This window comes from Netta rufina, assembly GCF_964035555.1.
Source record: "Netta rufina genome assembly, chromosome: 15".
In the NCBI taxonomy this organism is placed as follows: domain Eukaryota; kingdom Metazoa; phylum Chordata; class Aves; order Anseriformes; family Anatidae; genus Netta; species Netta rufina.
The window spans coordinates 16,530,980-16,547,223 of NC_140138.1; the positions used below are offsets into that span (position 1 = coordinate 16,530,980).

At 44.7% G+C, this 16,244-nt stretch overlaps 1 protein-coding gene across 1 annotated transcript; it reads left to right on the plus strand.

Moving 5' to 3' along the window:
• Window positions 1-8,250: 8,250 nt before the first annotated feature.
• On the plus strand, window positions 8,251-10,275 carry LOC311215152 (uncharacterized protein; the record flags this gene model as incomplete). The annotated part of the gene is made up of 5 exons (XM_084296179.1): window positions 8,251-8,353; window positions 8,605-8,734; window positions 8,896-8,989; window positions 9,569-9,719; window positions 10,109-10,275. The coding sequence occupies 5 exons, from the start codon at window positions 8,251-8,253 to the stop codon at window positions 10,273-10,275; spliced, it is 645 nt and encodes a 214-aa protein (XP_084152305.1).
• Window positions 10,276-16,244: the final 5,969 nt, after the last annotated feature.

Consider the following 16,244-nt stretch of genomic DNA (forward strand, 5'->3'; position numbering starts at 1 on the left):
CAAGTTCGGGCTGCAGCAAGCTGCCCCCTGCCTGTCCATCCCCAGGGTATTTGACCCCATGGTAGGTGCCGCAGCTCATTGCTTCCATGTCTTCTTCCTTCCATGTCTTCCCAGCATCTCCCTCTTAAAAAGAAGCCTCCATCTCTCCCCCTTGCTTCCTTTTTGCTGAGACTCTGCTTGGAACTTGCGTAAAGCTTGCCCAAAAATAACACTGGCCGCTCTCCCAGCTGTGGGCGTCGTGACTTCTGTGCAGGGAAGGCTGCGCTCTCATTCGCTTCGTGGCAGATTTCGGTCAGCTTTGGCCCCCCTCCATCCTTGCTGGTACCAAATTTACAAGGTTCCTCCTTCCAAGCCTTTCACTCTTCTCCTGGGCTTACCTTTGCCTCGCTGAGGCCTCGTCTCTGGGAAGCCGCAGTGTTTTCTTGGCGCGGCCACCTGCGAAACGTGGCACAGACAAACCAATAAAACCAGCCAATAAACCCCGCGACGCTTCTTTCCTCTGCTGCAAGTGGCCAAGGCAGCGCCGCTTCCTTTGGGATGACATTACAGCACAGCAGAGAGGATGAGACTCGGATCCTTTCCTATTTGGTTCCCGGCCATTGGATAATTTTTCCACCAGTGCAAGAAGGTGAATTATTTTAAAGGGAAAATAGTTACAGAGACAACTGCTGCGGGTGCTGGCGGGTCAGCCTGGGGTCCCTGCTCTGGCACTAGCCTCTTGGGCAATGGTTGCTCATCAAAACTGGAGTGAGAGCCACAGGCCTGATGCCCAGCTGATACTAATTAGTCAACTCTTATCATTTTAATGAGTTCGACATGCAAAGATCACCTGTGCTGGTAGCTCACTTACATGCTCCTGGCAAGAAGCACAGTAAAGAGAAGAAGGGTGCTTTGTCCCTCTCAGAAATCCTTCCTCCTTCTCAAAGTGGCCAGCCAGTGCCTTTTGGGGTGGGGGGAAGCCTGCTGCTGGCCTCAGCCCTGCCAGGGACAGGGGACATCCCCCGAAGGATGCAGGCAGAGGCAGCAGGGGACCAGCCCTGCGCCCTGGTCCAGCCCTCGGCTCTGCCCTGCATTCATTTAAAATGCTGTGAAGTGAGAGGGATGGGGTGGGGAATGCTGTAGAAAACTTGTTCGGAGCCTTTGTTGGATAAATCCCCATGGAATTTAACTTAAAGGAGCTGACACCAGTATGAACCATGCCAGCACCACCAGCTCTTGAACACGTCCTACCAACTGCCCGCAGGGCTCTTGCTTTCTTATTTAAAGCGAAGACTAAAAGCAGCTACAACTGCTTAAAACCTCTGTGCAAAAAGAACACTTTTTTCATCTTTTCACTGCAGTAAGAAATAGCATCTGCTAGAAGAATCTGGGACGGGCAGCACACGGAGCCTCGTCTGCCGGCCCCGCAGGCTGCAGAGAGCCAGGGCAGAGGGAGAAGGGAAATAAAGATTTCCAGGAAAGGGAAGAAGACAACCCTGTGTTTACAAGTGTGTACCTGTGCTTAAGCAAAGTCCCCAAAATGCTACTGGAACGCAACATCAGGCTGTTTTGTAGTAAAGTGAGCTCTGTGAGGTTGTGCGTCTGCTCATGAGCTTCAGCTGACGAGTGACAGCTCTGAAGAGGCAGGAAAGTGGTCAGGAGTAAGCATGAAGCATGTAAGATTGCAGAATTCAAAAGGATAAACATTATTTGATACCTTATTTATAGGGCACCACAGGGGAAAGGTAAAGGTTTCAGAAAAGAAAGAAGCACTTTAATTTTATCTGGAGATTTTCCAACAATAAAATCTAATCCATCATTCTCTCAGTGTGACTGCTCTTAATGAAAATTTAGAGGCTGTGACTGAAATTTAGAATTCACAGGGGATACTATTAGGAAGATGTCTAGCAGCTATGCAAAACCTGTTATATCATAGCCCCTGCCAAAGGCCGGGGGAAGAGTGGGGTGTGAAGCGGACAGCTTTGAATTCGGCGTGCCGAGGCCGAGCGACGCCGAGGCTTCCTCGCCGGGTGGCAGGGGGACTGCCGGGGCTGGCAGGGCTCATCCCGGGGCTCAACACACCAGGGCTCAGCAGCCAGGCCTTGTTTCCTATTTATGACTTGGTCTGAGACCCTCCAGGTTCGTTTTGTGCCGCGCAGCCTGGCTTGGTGGTGGTTATTTCAGACGTGCACTGCCCAGGAAGCATGAGGACAGAGCATGGAAGGAGCCCGAGGGGAAGGCTGGCCGTCTCTAATCGTTCCCAATCCTCTGCACTTTATTTTTAATCAAAGCAGATCACTAGGCTGTTTCCAATAGTTTTTAATGGGCAAAAAGGAGCTTCGATTATAAAGACAATAAGGGTAAATTATTTAAGGGCCTGGATGTACATCATGAATCAGTTTAATACCAAAGTCACTGCCAATTACCCAACTGATTCAAAATGAGACTCCATCACAAAATGTTAAATCACAGGATAAATCTGTCCTAGGAAGGGCTTTAGTAATCAAAATTCTCTCAAAGCAGAAAAACCTTTTCTAAAAGCAGGGGGAAAAAAAGGGTTACAGCTTAAGCCAGACATTATATAGTAATGCCAGATGTTAAACAGTTGACTTAAATTATTGGCAGCTATCAAATGCAAGATACTAATACTACTGGTTGCAGAGCTATGCCACCAAGTTTGCAATCTGTGGAATGGGCTTAAATATTCCTTTAATTTTCTGCCTATGGATAATAAGCAATTTGGATTAGCTTCCGCAGAATAATAACCTCCTAATTCTCAGCAGATGAGTCTAAGCCTTCTGCAACATCAAAAAACCAAGGCTGTGCTTAATATGTAACCTTTAATGGCATATGTTTTTAAATTATATGACTCCACTGGACACGTGTAATTAAGCCCAAGAAATGCCTATAACCACTCTGCTTGCCTTGCAGACAGGAGAAGGCACCTACGTTGTCCCAAATGTGGAACAAAACTAAAAATCTGTTCATGGATTGGTACTCAAAGGAAAATGCTGATCTGCACCCCAAATTGGCCATTAAAACACCCATGTGTGCAGTCCCATACATCCTGGGCATCCTGCAGCAGCCCCCACTGTGGCATCCATCCCTAGCTGAAGGGATGGGGTCCTGGGAATGGCCTCGTCCCCCGTGCTGCTCAGGCTGGCATCCTTGTCCCGTGTTTTGTTCTCACCCTGCACTGGGCTCCGGGATGCATTACAAATAAATGAAGCAGCCATAGCCAGACCTGTTTTCCAGCCGTTTGCTCATCGATGTGCGTTGTGCAAATTATAAAAGCTCCCCAGCATGGCCGCAAGCCTACACGTCCCGTGAGCTTTTGTTTTGTCTTAATTCGTTCTTTTTCTTTCCTTCCCTGAAAAAGAGCTGCAGGCACTTGTGAGCTGGGCACGCTCCTGGTGCTGCACCACGGGAAGGTCCCCGCGGGGGGCTGGAGGTGGGTGGGACGGCGGCGAGGAAAGGGTCAAAACATCCTCCTGGCTGCGAGCAAAGGAGGAATGTTGGCAGGGGAAGCCTTGCCACAGGAATAAGAGGTTGTCCTGGCTGTTCGGATTACTCCACATGGGGTGAGTAAAACTGTCGGTCGGACTGAAGCGTCTGATATACAAAGGGGAATAAAAACTCATTAAAGGTCTAAAAGGAAACTCTATTAAAATACCAAATATAAAACGGAGGAGACTCGATCACCCCAGTGCTAGAGAAGTGTCAGAGCTTGAACGAACCTGGCTTTTTTTTTTTTTTTTTCCCTGAAAGCAGAGGAAATGTGTTTTGTGGAAAGCCAGGTGGGATGAGGGGCAGGTAGGGTGTCAAAGAGCACTGATAATATTTCAGGGTCTCGCTAGGAGCCTGGAATACGAAGGGGATTTATTCAGTTTTCGGCAGGGAAGAGAGTGCTAGCAGATTTTTGAAGGCTTTCCAATGCGGTTCATGTTCATCTGTTTCTTAAATCGCGAGCTGCTGGCTGCCGTGGAGGGGAGCATCCCCACCTCCTCCGTCCCCACCCCGCCACCGGCACCGACTCAGCGCCGGTGCGTCCCTGTGGTCCCCCTGTCCTGGTCCACTGGGGTCCCCCCAAAAAACAACAAACCAGACCACTTTTACAGGGCCAGAAATACCCCGGGAGCGGTCCTTCTCACAGCATCTCATTTCTGCTTTATTTGATCTTGGGGAAGGGAAGAAATTACGATGGGAAGGAGCTAACCGAACCATTTTCTTCCAAGCATGAAAACACCAGGTCAGCCTGTGAGTGCTGGAAGCAAGGGAGCCCGGCTTCCAACACATTCATTCCTCGTGCCTGATGGGCTTAAAAATCAAACAGTGTTAGGGCTGTCCCCCTTTGTAGGGGACACTACTCTGCTGGCTTCTCCTGTGTGGGGAGACCGGTGGTACACAGGCATGAATGCTACCAAGGCTTCTCCACAGATGGGGAATTTTGTCCCACCTCTTCCCAGATTTTAAGGTTTTGGATCACGGTTGAATTCAGGAAAGGCATAAACAGAGGGTTCCTCTCTTACACACACCCATCTCTCATCACAACATTTCTGGGACTTCTACCTGCAACCTATTTGGTTGAAATCAGCACCAGAGTTCAGTAATTACCAGGGCTGCACTCATATGCGGGCTGACACCACACGAATCTTATTTCCTCACAAAACCAGGGTTCAAGGAAAAGCTTGGTCTGGTTTAGACAGAGGTACAGAGCAGCTAACGTGTGTTTCCCTTGCTCTGGTACCATTCTTTTTCTCCTGCACCGTGAGGCTTGTTTTTCTTTTCAGCGCTCCCTCTTGGATCCTGGCTTTTGGAGAGCAAGGATGGCTCCCTCCCACCTCGGTGACTTCTGGACACGAAGAGGGCCCGTCATTCACTCAGGCACACATTATAACCACGTAAGCCTCGTTTCCGTACGAAACCCGAGCAGCGCTGCTGCCACACAACAGACGACACTTCGTCAGCCCATTGCAATGCGCTCGGAGGCACTTCAAAGATCAAGGGGAGGGGGGGACCGCCTTCAAGTCACCGCAGAAAGTTTGCCCGTAACAGAGGCGACGGCTCTGCCGAGACGCCAAAGGTAGCTGGAAATGACCACAAGCCTTTTCCCAGCAGCTCCGTTAGGAGAATCTCTTTCACAGCTCTAGCACTGAACATCCTTTTCGGGGCCAACGAGCGCAAGGCAGGAGTCAGCTCGCGGTGCCGGCACGGATCTGCGGCACCTTGCTCGGGCGCAGCAGGCTGATGGATTAGCACTCGCCCGAGGGGAATTGTAGGTTTCAATCTTCTGAGCCTTTTCCAGCCGACTGATCTATCCCAAGCCTTTCATCGGATACAAATGGGCCTTTGACTTTCAACAGAATGAAGCAGCAGTAAATATAAATGGGACGTGAATATATATATATATATATATTTGGAATGGATGTTTTAATGGTCTGTTTGCTCTACAGCTCTGCTGTTGCGGTCAGAGAGGAATTCCACCTCTACTTCAGGAGCCGGTGGTAGAAATCCATTCCCCTAGTCCCCAGCAGCCCACTCCCACTGAGCTGAAGTCTTCTGCATCTTCAGTTAAACCTCGACCTGGTCCAGATTGCTCCATTCCTCCCTTAAGGTTTCACTTCCCAGCCTGCTGCTATTGTTGCCTATATTCCACTTCTTTATTTTGAGGCTACCAGTTGTTCCCAAATATACACCTATATAAATCTTTATTCCCATTCCAGGCACCGACAGACACAAGTCCATGCTGTGCCAAGCCCCAGCAAGCAGCAGAACAAGGTTCCTGCTGCCTTTGCACAGAAAGGGCAGGGGCAAGTGCACAGCAAAGCAGTCAGTGCTCTGAAGGGATGGGGAAGCTGCTTCTCTCATGTGCTACAGTAAGAAGAGAATATGTTTCCAGGTGTCTTGCAATTGAAATGCATTGAATGCCAGCCTAAATCAGGGGTATTATACAGTCCTCTCCCTGTGGCTGTGGGAGTTCACCAGATTCTTTCTCATTGTTCTGCCTTGGCACAGGATGGAGAGTTGAGTCTGGCTTATGGGCTCAAGGAGCAGGAAAACTGTCTCTTCACCCAAAACACAAAAGTCACTGACCTACGGGATGAAGACCATAAAGCACAAGCCTGTGGTGTCAGTCCCAGACCTCAAGCTTTGCTAGGTCTGGGCATGAAACGCTGCGTGGCAGAGCAGACTGAGCTGAGGCGATACAAAATTTAACCAACATACTTTACACTCACACCACTAAAAATAGGACGCCGACGCCAACTCTTCATCTGGAAAGAGAGGAAACACCAGTGTTGCTGTGTTTTGGATGAAACACAGCGCTGAGTCCTGACCATATTTGGCCATAAGATCATCTCCCAGGACTTCTGCATGAGAACGGAGTTTTCAAAAAATTCTGCTGGCCAGGTGCCAGTTCTGCCTTTATTATTTCTCCTTGCTATCTCAATACTTCATTTCATCACCTAAATTGCTGTGTTGAGTTACTTTGGGCTGTTAAAACGCTGTCATGCTACAAAGGCAACTATGCGAAGGAAATGATGGCTCCGCAGAAAGTGCTCCACGCAGCTGAAATCGGGCCACCTATTTAGGTGTCAGGTTTAAATTTTTCATTGTAAGCACAGAAACTTGAAACACTTTGCCCAAATGTGTTGAAAGCTATGAAGACATTAAAGATTATCCATAGAATAAATATTCATTTGCAGGAAGGCATTTTTAATGCATTAATATTTCAAGCAGCATGTTGAAACGTGTGCAGCCTCTTACAGAAAAAAGGTAATCGTATTCCAAGTGTTGTTTCAATAGTTTTTATTATTAACAATACCAGAAAAGTACCACATTTTTATGAATTAACAGCAGTTTCAGCTTAAATTAAAATACTTCCTAGGTTTTCCTTGTACTATTAACTACTAGTAATGAAAAATTTCCATTCCATGGGTATTAGTCCTCAAATGCTCTCCTAACAGGTTCTGTAATACTTTCCGTTTGCTGATAATTTTTAACCAACAGTACTGTTATGGTTGTCCCGAAAACATGAAAAGTGTCCTTATTTCATTCATAATTACCCTATCTGCTTTTTCCCATAGAAAAGGCAATTAATTTGCCAACAGCTTATGAATATATTGCAGCTTTACATCTTCAGCTTCCCATGTATCAGAATTTCCACTTTTGAGGCACTTTCGGTCCCACCGGCTGATGCTTGCCGGGGCCTCAGTGTGGAGCTCTGGTACCATCTAGTGTTCCTGGGAAATCCCAAACATCTGCTGGATGCGGGCATCTTGCTCATCACCTGCTGGGTTTGCAGCAGGAGAAATCTGCCCTGGGATTTTTCCAGAAAAAAAAAAAAAATACATTTTGGTGATGCCCAAAGCAGCAAAGCTCCGTGAGCAGCTGCCGTGGTGGTGGATGCTGGGCCTGGCTGGAAGGGACTGGACTTTTTCACTGTGTGTGTGGTGTTTGGGGCCACATCTGTGGGGTTCAGTCACAGAGACCCCCAAAAGGAGACACCACGGCTGTCTTCAAATATAAAGTAAGTAAATTAGATCCCAAAGGAGGCTGCCGTGAGGCGTGAGAGTCAGCCTCTCCCTTCCCTCAGACAACACCTCGCACACCACAGGGCCCTGCAGGATCACACCCTGCCATGATTCCTGTCCCCCCCCCATTTGCTGTGAAGGACGAGGGGTTTATTAGGGGTTTATTCCACCAGGGGGCCAGTCATGCCCCTAGGCGTGAGGGACACACACACCCCCTTGCCCACACCAAAGATGGCGGCCCCTCATTGCCCTCCCAGCCATTCCCAACCCGCTGTGAGGGCGGAAGTAGCGCGGGCGGCTTCAGGGCGTGCCGCCCCCATAGTGTCACCGCCTCGGAAGCGGTTGGGGGTTCAAAGAGTGGCGGGGCCCGGCGGGACGCTGAGGAGCGCGGTGGGGACCGGGGGGGGGGGGGGACCCGGGGCCGGGCCGTGAGGTGGGGGCGGCCTGCGGGGCCCGGGGGCGGTGAGTGGCGGTGGTCTCGCCAAAGGGGGCAGCTCCCGCCCTCCTGTGCCCTGTATTTTGTCCCTCCCTTCCTCGTCGTTGAGGTTTGGGTGGAAAAGTGGAGGTTTTGGGGGCTGTTGGTTGTGGTAAAGGCTGGGTGGTGCCGTCCCTGGGGCGGTTCGGAGGGGTTGGGGGCTTTGGGGGAGGCGTTTTGGGGTGTTTCTGAGGGCAGTGGGGGCGAGCTTTGTGTCCTGCTTGCTGCCCAGCAGCGTGGTGCTTCCTTCGGGCTTTGGCAACCATGGGGTCCTCAAAGGGGGAGGAGGAGCAGGGTGTGATCCTCATCAGCGACGATGAAACTGAGAGCACACTTGGGACTTCGGTTCTGTTGGTGGACCCGTCAGGTAAGCACTGGGCTCCTGCTCACCTGTGAAAGTTCTCCTCACAAGACAAATCTGTGAAAGCCTCTCCTGCCTCTCTTTGGATGGTGTGTACAAGTCTCTTGTCCCCTTCCTGTGTGCCATTTGCACCATATGAAATCATAAGAAAACGTGCATCTTAGTGTTTCAAAGAATAACTCTTAGTAGCTGATAACTTTGTTATCAAGTTGTAGTTACCTCTCTACTCATTTAGACTTTTTTTCTCTTTTATACAGAAAAGACCGCTGTGGAAGAGGAGAAAACTGAAGAGGTTGTAGACGAGGAATGTGACCTCATGGTTACGTTCTGTAAACAAGCAAATGTGATGCCCCACGCCAGATATGACTGTACAATACACCCATTTGAGTATGTTCGCTGATGTGGAGGACGATATGGGGCTTTCCTTCCCTACATTTAAGCCACCTTGTCAAGTAACCTTGTTAGCATTTGAACAGCTAACAAGCAGAAAGAGTTGGACAAGGGCACAGCCAGCTCTGTAAGTAATGGTCTGTTTTTTAACTGTGCAGGAGAATGGAATGTGATACGTGCTCGCCCCTTGGAAAAAATGCTGATTTTTGCAGTCAGTGCTACTGCTACATTTGTGATAAACTAGCTTCTGAGGTAAGGAAGAACTGTAGTTAAAAAAAAAAAAAAAAAAAAGCACAACTTCAAGTAAACTGAATTCCTGAAGTCTTTGAAAGACATCACTCTTATGCGCATTAAAACAATAAACAAAACTTAGAATTTGATTATTTTAACATTTCCTCTTCTAAATGTTCATCTCAGTCAGCTTCACAGCGCTACTAACACATGGCCAGTGTCTGTATTTATTTCTAGTAGTCCAGTAAGTTGTTGGAGTAGATGTTCATTTGATAAAAAAACAAATGTACCTTCTCTTTTCCTTGGGCACATGGTGTATTTCATGGAATTGCACTAAATCGGACTGTTTCTCACTGCCCTAGGCAAAGGTCAAACTTTAGATATTCCTAACCAAAGTGCAGGGGGCGAAGTAGGGGGGAGCATTGTTTTGTTTGTTTGTTTCTCTGGTGTGACTCTTTTTGTTTTGTTTTAGGGGGAGGGATCTTTTGTGTATCTCTGTCCTTCTAGTCCTTCACTGAGTTGGAGGAACAACTTTTTGTCTGCTTAACTTGAGAGGAGAAAAAAAAAACTTTTCCCTGTCTTTCCCTTTTCATGAAATAGTGCCAGAATTGGACGACCTCTTCCCTCTGTCATTGCAACGCACATAACAAAAGCAAATTCTGGAAGGAACAGCGTGATTTTGCCTTGGCTGGTATTCTTGTAATGTTCAAATTGGAGCTCACAGAAATAGACGCAGACCTTCGGCATGGTGGTAAGCACAGTGCACTTACACTGTCTTGGGAGACCTGTGGCTGGCTGGCTGCTCAGTCTGTGGCTCGATGATACTTAAAATCTATGAGGACTGCTTGTCTGGACTGCAGCTGTCCTTGCAAAGGCCTGGTGAATTATTTAGGTAGCAACTTTTCTCTGCTATCCCCTTCCTGGGCTGTTTGTGGAACAGACAGATCTGCAGGTCTGTTTTTTTTGCTTCCTACTTTTTTCCCCCTGGAAGAAGCGCCAAAGCATGCCTGGCCATTAAGATTGCATGCAGGGGATTTGACAAACATTTTGCACAGGGTACCTATGAATGTCTTGCTGTTTCTTTTAGTTTTGAAGAAAATGGATGCACTAACAGTTTTACGTCTCTGCCTGCCCTCTTAGGAAATCTTCTAATAAATTTTATCCAGGAACTTTCTGTGGAATATAATAAGTATTTGATTGGAGAAAAAATACCTCCCATACAACATGAATGCTTTTGTCTCCCAAAGTTACCTCCTGGCCAATGCAGTGTCTGCAGGTCACGCAACCCGGAGGTTGTATACAAGTAAGTGACACCACAACTAGCAGTACGTGTTGGTCAGTGCAAGTTTGCTTTCCTTTAGTTACATGCTAGTTAGAGTCATGGCGCCTGAGATAGCAGGAACTTAACTGAGGGAACCTATCTGGTCAGCTGGCAATTAAACTACATCCAAGTTCAATTCAAAAACTCCTTTATGTATATTTTTAAATATGTCTCTTGTGCTTTGAGAAGACAGTGGCTAATATTACTCATAACGATTTGGGAAAGCATGAAACTAAAGTCAATATTTTTACTAATTTCTTAGGATTGGGTTTAGTTCTTACTCAGTGGTATATGCCTTTAAAATACTGAAAGTAATGCTTTGCAAATGCCATGTCACCGTGTCGTAGATTCTCGAGGAAAGGCAAGTTAGTTTGCTTTCCAACTGTAGAATGGTCATAATTGCCATGTGTTTACAAAGTGTCGTTCCAGACACTTTATCTTATGGACTGCTTAACTTTCTTAGGTATTCTGGAGTTTTTGCACTGGTAACAAGATTTTTAAATCAGGCAGAAAGAGAGAATCCTAAAGCTACTGCTGTTATGCTTCTGGGAGCGGCTAAAGAGCTAGCCCTTCATAAAGACCCTGCTTTGTAAGTATCCGGTTCCATATCTAATGTGTAATCTCTGTTTGCTCCTCAAAAGGAGGAGATTAAGTGAGAGAGTTCTGGTTTTCCATTTATTAAGGGTAGGAACAGTGTAAAGGTCATAGCCCTGGTTGCAGCACAGTGAGGAGAAAATGAGTGTGCGTGAGGAGGAAATGAGCCTGACTGCAGGGAAGGATTCTGGGGGACAGAGAATGATAAAGGTTGCATGTGGGAGGAAGAAGTTGCATGGGATTGAGCCATGAGGGAGAGAGGTGATCTCTGATGACGGAATTTGAGATGGGAACTGGAAGCAGAGGGTAACAGACAGCAGATGGTGGCAGGTGGGAATCAGTTCTAAGGGAGAAGATAAAGGGCAGGGGAACCTTCCTGAACGAAATGTGTGCAAGCTGCATTATGTGAAGAAACATCTGCTTCTGAACTGGAAGGGAGGACGTGATGCTTTTCAGGTAGTAAGTCTTAGAGCTGTCCCATAAGTCTGGTAGAAACTGACCTGTTTCACTGGGAGGACTGAACAATAAATAAACAGCACAGTGTTTAAAGTCTGTTTTTTATTTTCATGTTTATAGTATGGCTGGTTCATACTTGATTGCTGTCTGGCTCGAGCAAGGTCCCGGAACTTTGCTTAACAGAATCTAAATATTTTGGAGCTAGAATTGAAGGCTTCTTAAAAAGCAGCAGTAAATGTGGTGTGGATTAGTTCAACGGGCCAGAAACAGCAGCTTCTCTGCAGTTATTTTTGAGGAGTTATCAAGGTTGGAACCATTGTTTGGGTAGGTCTCCCTGTACACTTACTGTGAGTCCCACAGCGTTCACAGTAGTCACATAGGATGTGGTTTGGCCCTCTTGTGGGCTGATAAACAGCCCTGTGCAAGCACAGATGTGCTTAAAATGATCTAATACAACATATTAGAAGGTTAGGTACCGCTTTCCTGCCCCTGTGACTGTGCCAGAGGGGTTGTGCGTTGGTTGGTTAGGTACTGCTGAAAACCAGCTCTAGGATGTTTTACACTTCGATCACTTGTTTTATCAATTATTAGCATGATAGCTCCCAATGCTTTTTAAGAAAAGTGTTGTCTCAAACAGTTGTGTACAGAGAAGGTAAAAATGCAGGAAAAACAAAAAAAAAAATAATGCTTTTCTTTCCCTCCCCCTCTCTGTGCCCCCCTTAGAAGCTGGCAGAACCATGGTCATATTGATTCGCTAAAGCTTGCTGTCCCTTATTTGTTGCAAAGGTAAGACTTATCACATAGTGCTGAGATGACAATAAGATGGTTGCTAGATGCAAGCATTCTGCTTGCACTTGAGGTTTGAGTGCGTGCTTTAGCTCTTAAAAGCCTTAAGTAAACGTGCACAGATCTAAAATAAAGGTATGGAGTCTTATGGTTCTGTAGCACTGGGGAACAGGACCTAAATATACAATGTCAGGCACTGGTTTGTTTAAGCAGGGTATGGAGAGCGAGCTGCATGTGTGAAGACTGCAGATGTGTAGGGACAGACAGAAGAGCATAGAAAACTACACGTACCAGTCAGCCTAATAAGCAGGGACCTCAGCATGCTCTCTTATTCTACGATTGTATGCAGCAAATCAGGGTTTTTAGCATCTCTGCATCTTAGTTCCTTTCTGTGAAGGACGAGAGCAGTATTGGCCTTACTTAGAGCCACATAAAGACTCAACCCTTCTTTGTTGCCTCAGAGGAGACTACCTTGATAGTGAACTCAAAGCCAAGAAGATGGATTACTTTTAAACTGTAATCTAGGAGTGTTCTGTAGGGCCAGACCAAAAGATGGTGTTGGGTAGCTACTTGTGGTTAGTAAGCCAAAGAGTAAATAGCATCTGTTCAGAATCAAAACAGCAGCCTTGTAGTCCTCCACTGGGATGGAGTAGTCGGGGATGTAACATAGTGAAGTTCCCCCAGAGGTTAATGAATGAGGACATCTCGCTCACTTGGCTTAATTCATTTCTCATTTTAGCTTTTCACCTTTAACCTGAAATTCACTTGCAACAGAAGGTTAATGAATTAAGAATTAACTTTTTTTTAGGAGCGCTCAAAAACAATTAATATTCTCACCTCTATGACAGGTATAACCTAAATCCTGTATCAGTTTTCATTTTAAATGACTATTCCTGAATTTATTAATTTTTTACCTTAAAAGAACAGTAAAAGAATTTTCTTTGCCTCCCTCCCGCAGTTTCAAACGAATCAAGCTCTTCTTTGTGTCAGTGTGTTATCTTCAGTTTTCAGTTAAGACAAAAATGGTTTCACAAGCTTTGAAGCTGCCAGGAGCTCAGGTTGATCAGCTTCCTTATCGAGCTTACAGGACGCTGCTGCAGTATTTCTTGCACACTCATTGGGGATCTTCTTTAAAGCATAAGACCACAGAACACATGCTTGCACTGATGTTTACAATTAATAACATAAGAGCAATATCCATATTCACTGCAAATCTTAAAGCACAAACTTACAGATCCAAACTTTGTGACATTTAACCGAAATCTATACGTACTCTGTAGTTTTCCATGTTTGTTTGTTTTTTTTTAATTTAAGTAGCAATTTTATTTAACGTTTTTGTTTTGTTTTTCTATTTAAAACAGGATCACAACACAACTTCAGAGGATGCTAGTGCTGTGTGACTTCCCAAAAAATTTATATGAGAAGTTTATTCATTTTTTCCAGTCCATTTCACTTCCATGTCACTGTTTTGGCTTCTCAAATAGGTACGTTCTTTGCTTGTTGTTTACAAAGTATATTTTCATACAGTTGGCTTATTTGAAAACAGCTGTATAGAATGGTTCTTTCATTGATGTGCTGGAGATATGCACATTTTATTGGAAGGTTTCAGTATTAGCTACTTCCTATCCTGTCCTTACCGTAGTAAGATATTATTTGATGCTATTGCTAAGTGCATATTGACAATTTTGTGTTTCTGTCCCTCAAATTGAACGGTAAACTTCAAATGTTTTATTAATAAGTCTTTACATTACTTAAGGGAAATACATTGTGGCGCACTAAAAAAAAATACACTTAACATTTCTTTCTGTGCTTCTAGCTTGAACGTTGTGCCGTGGGATCATGTCTTACTCACCACTGTTCTAAAAGGCCAGAACACCACTGGACAAAGAACACAGAAAGGAAGAAAAATATTTCTGTGGGAAGCGCTTCCTGTCATACAGGCCCGAGTGGAGAAATTAGTAGACAAAATGAAGTGAGATTGGTTTAGTCTTGTTTTGTGGGTTTTTTTTTTTTTCATATTATAAATTCAACTTTGTTATTAACTGCAATGTAGTCTTTTCCTAACATTTGTAGAAGTTTTGCATTATGGGGAAACATACCAAAAAATATGTATATATTTGAAGCTGCTCATTCGTATTACTTATCAACAAAGTCATTACTTTTTGGAGTTGTTCATAATAGAATCAAGCCATTTTAACGCTTCAGACCTGAAAGGAATGTTGAAGTGTAAAACTTCATTGTTTCTATAATCTCACTAGGTTTTAGACTTTGATGTTTAAAATGTGCTCTGTTTGTCAAAGGCTGACTAGATAGAAGACATTTAAAAAAAAAAAAAAAGTGTGTTCTGGTCTCTGAGTCTTCTGAAGCTTCTATTCAAAAGAATATAATCCACTTAAAGATGCTCCTGTTCCCAGCCTCCTGTTCTATTTTCCTAGAGTACAGAGATGATCTTTGGATAGCTCCTTAATTCAGATATCTGCTGTGTTCCAAAGTGTCTTTATGGAACTTACTTCCAACAGTCTCTCTTTCTGCCAGTTGTATTTCTAACCTATTTTTGCAATATCTCTTATGTGGGAGGAACTACTGTTTTGCTTCATGAATTGTAATATTTGACATGTACACAGCTTAACACTTCCTTTTTTTTCCTACCCACTTGTTTTTTCTCTACCCAGCTATAAAGAAGTTGTTCGCTACCTGAGAGCTGTGAAATGCAATGATACCAAAGGGTAAATAGCTCTTCTTGTTTCTTTTCCTTAGGTTTGTGTCCCAGTCTGTCCTTTTGTTCAGTGTCTTAATAAAATGACAGAAAGAAAAGTGGGATTTTGGCAGCTGTTTACCAAGTGAAAATAATACTGTACTGCAGCTAAATTCTGCCTTATTGGATGTAATTTACTAGCTTTCAAACTTAATCAGGTATATACATACTTTATTTTTGTTCACTGTAAGTTTTACACTGTGTATGCATTTACTTCTTTCCAGGTTAAGAGACCTTCGAGATAAAATCCCATTCTATTTGTGTAAAACTGGAGACTTCCTTGATGCGGCACATTCTCTGTTGTTTCCCGTCAATAGCCTGGCATGCTGCACTGCCTGTCGGCTAACGCCTTTTCAGTTTGAGGTCTACCTGAAGATGTTCAGAACAGGCAGTGTCCCCACTGGAAAGGATATTCAAGACCCTGCGCCCTGGATTACAACTGGCAAGTGTAACTTCTTGCTTTCAAACGTTTAGAATCTTAATTACAGCTTTTAATGACATTCTGAAGTCTAAACTTCATTCATTTTTTTTACAGTTTTCTAGGATAGCATGTAGGTTCTGTATAGAAGAACTACAGCAAAATATTCTAAAAAAAATAGCTGTAGATGCTTGTTTTTTTCCTTTCGGTTTCTGTAGAAACCTGTCTGCAACTAAACTATTATCTTGGTTTTATCCATACTCTGTAGTTATTCAGGCAATAAAAAAGAGTCTTGGATTTTTCTTCTTGCAGGGTCTCCATTGAAGGATGCTGTTCTAATTAAGCAGGCACTCAAACTCCTTTACAGCAATCTGTCACTATATAGGAATGTGAGTCTGTATTAAAACTCTTTCTATGCCCCATTGAGTCGTTTTGTACGTTATCAGTTTTGTCCAGTTACTTCTCCAATGAAAGGATTTACTGTCAGGACCCTTTTCTCTGAATGGTTCACACCTTTGTGAGACTTTTGCTTTACTTGTGGGGTTTTTGATCATTTAAAAAGTCTTGTTTGGGGGAGGGGAGGAAACAAACTCTTTTCTCCGATAATAGTTCTGCGCTCTGTCACAAAACGTGTCAAGTTTTGTAAACGGTCCATTGATTTAGCTGGAACCTTCCTGACAAAATTATGACAAATCTTGTATGTATGCAGCTCTTGTAAATTTACTGGGTTTTGCAGTATGCCATGGTAGTGATAATCAAATTTACCATATATATATGTTCTTACAGCCCCACTGTAAATAATCATAGCAGTAATGATCACACCAGCAGCAGGTCTGTTGATGGGTCATAGAATAGAAATAAAACGGGTGAAAAAAGCCTCACTTTACTATAGGTGAGGCAAAATAGGTGGGCTGTTTTGCAACCTGATAAATGAGATTGGGGAAAC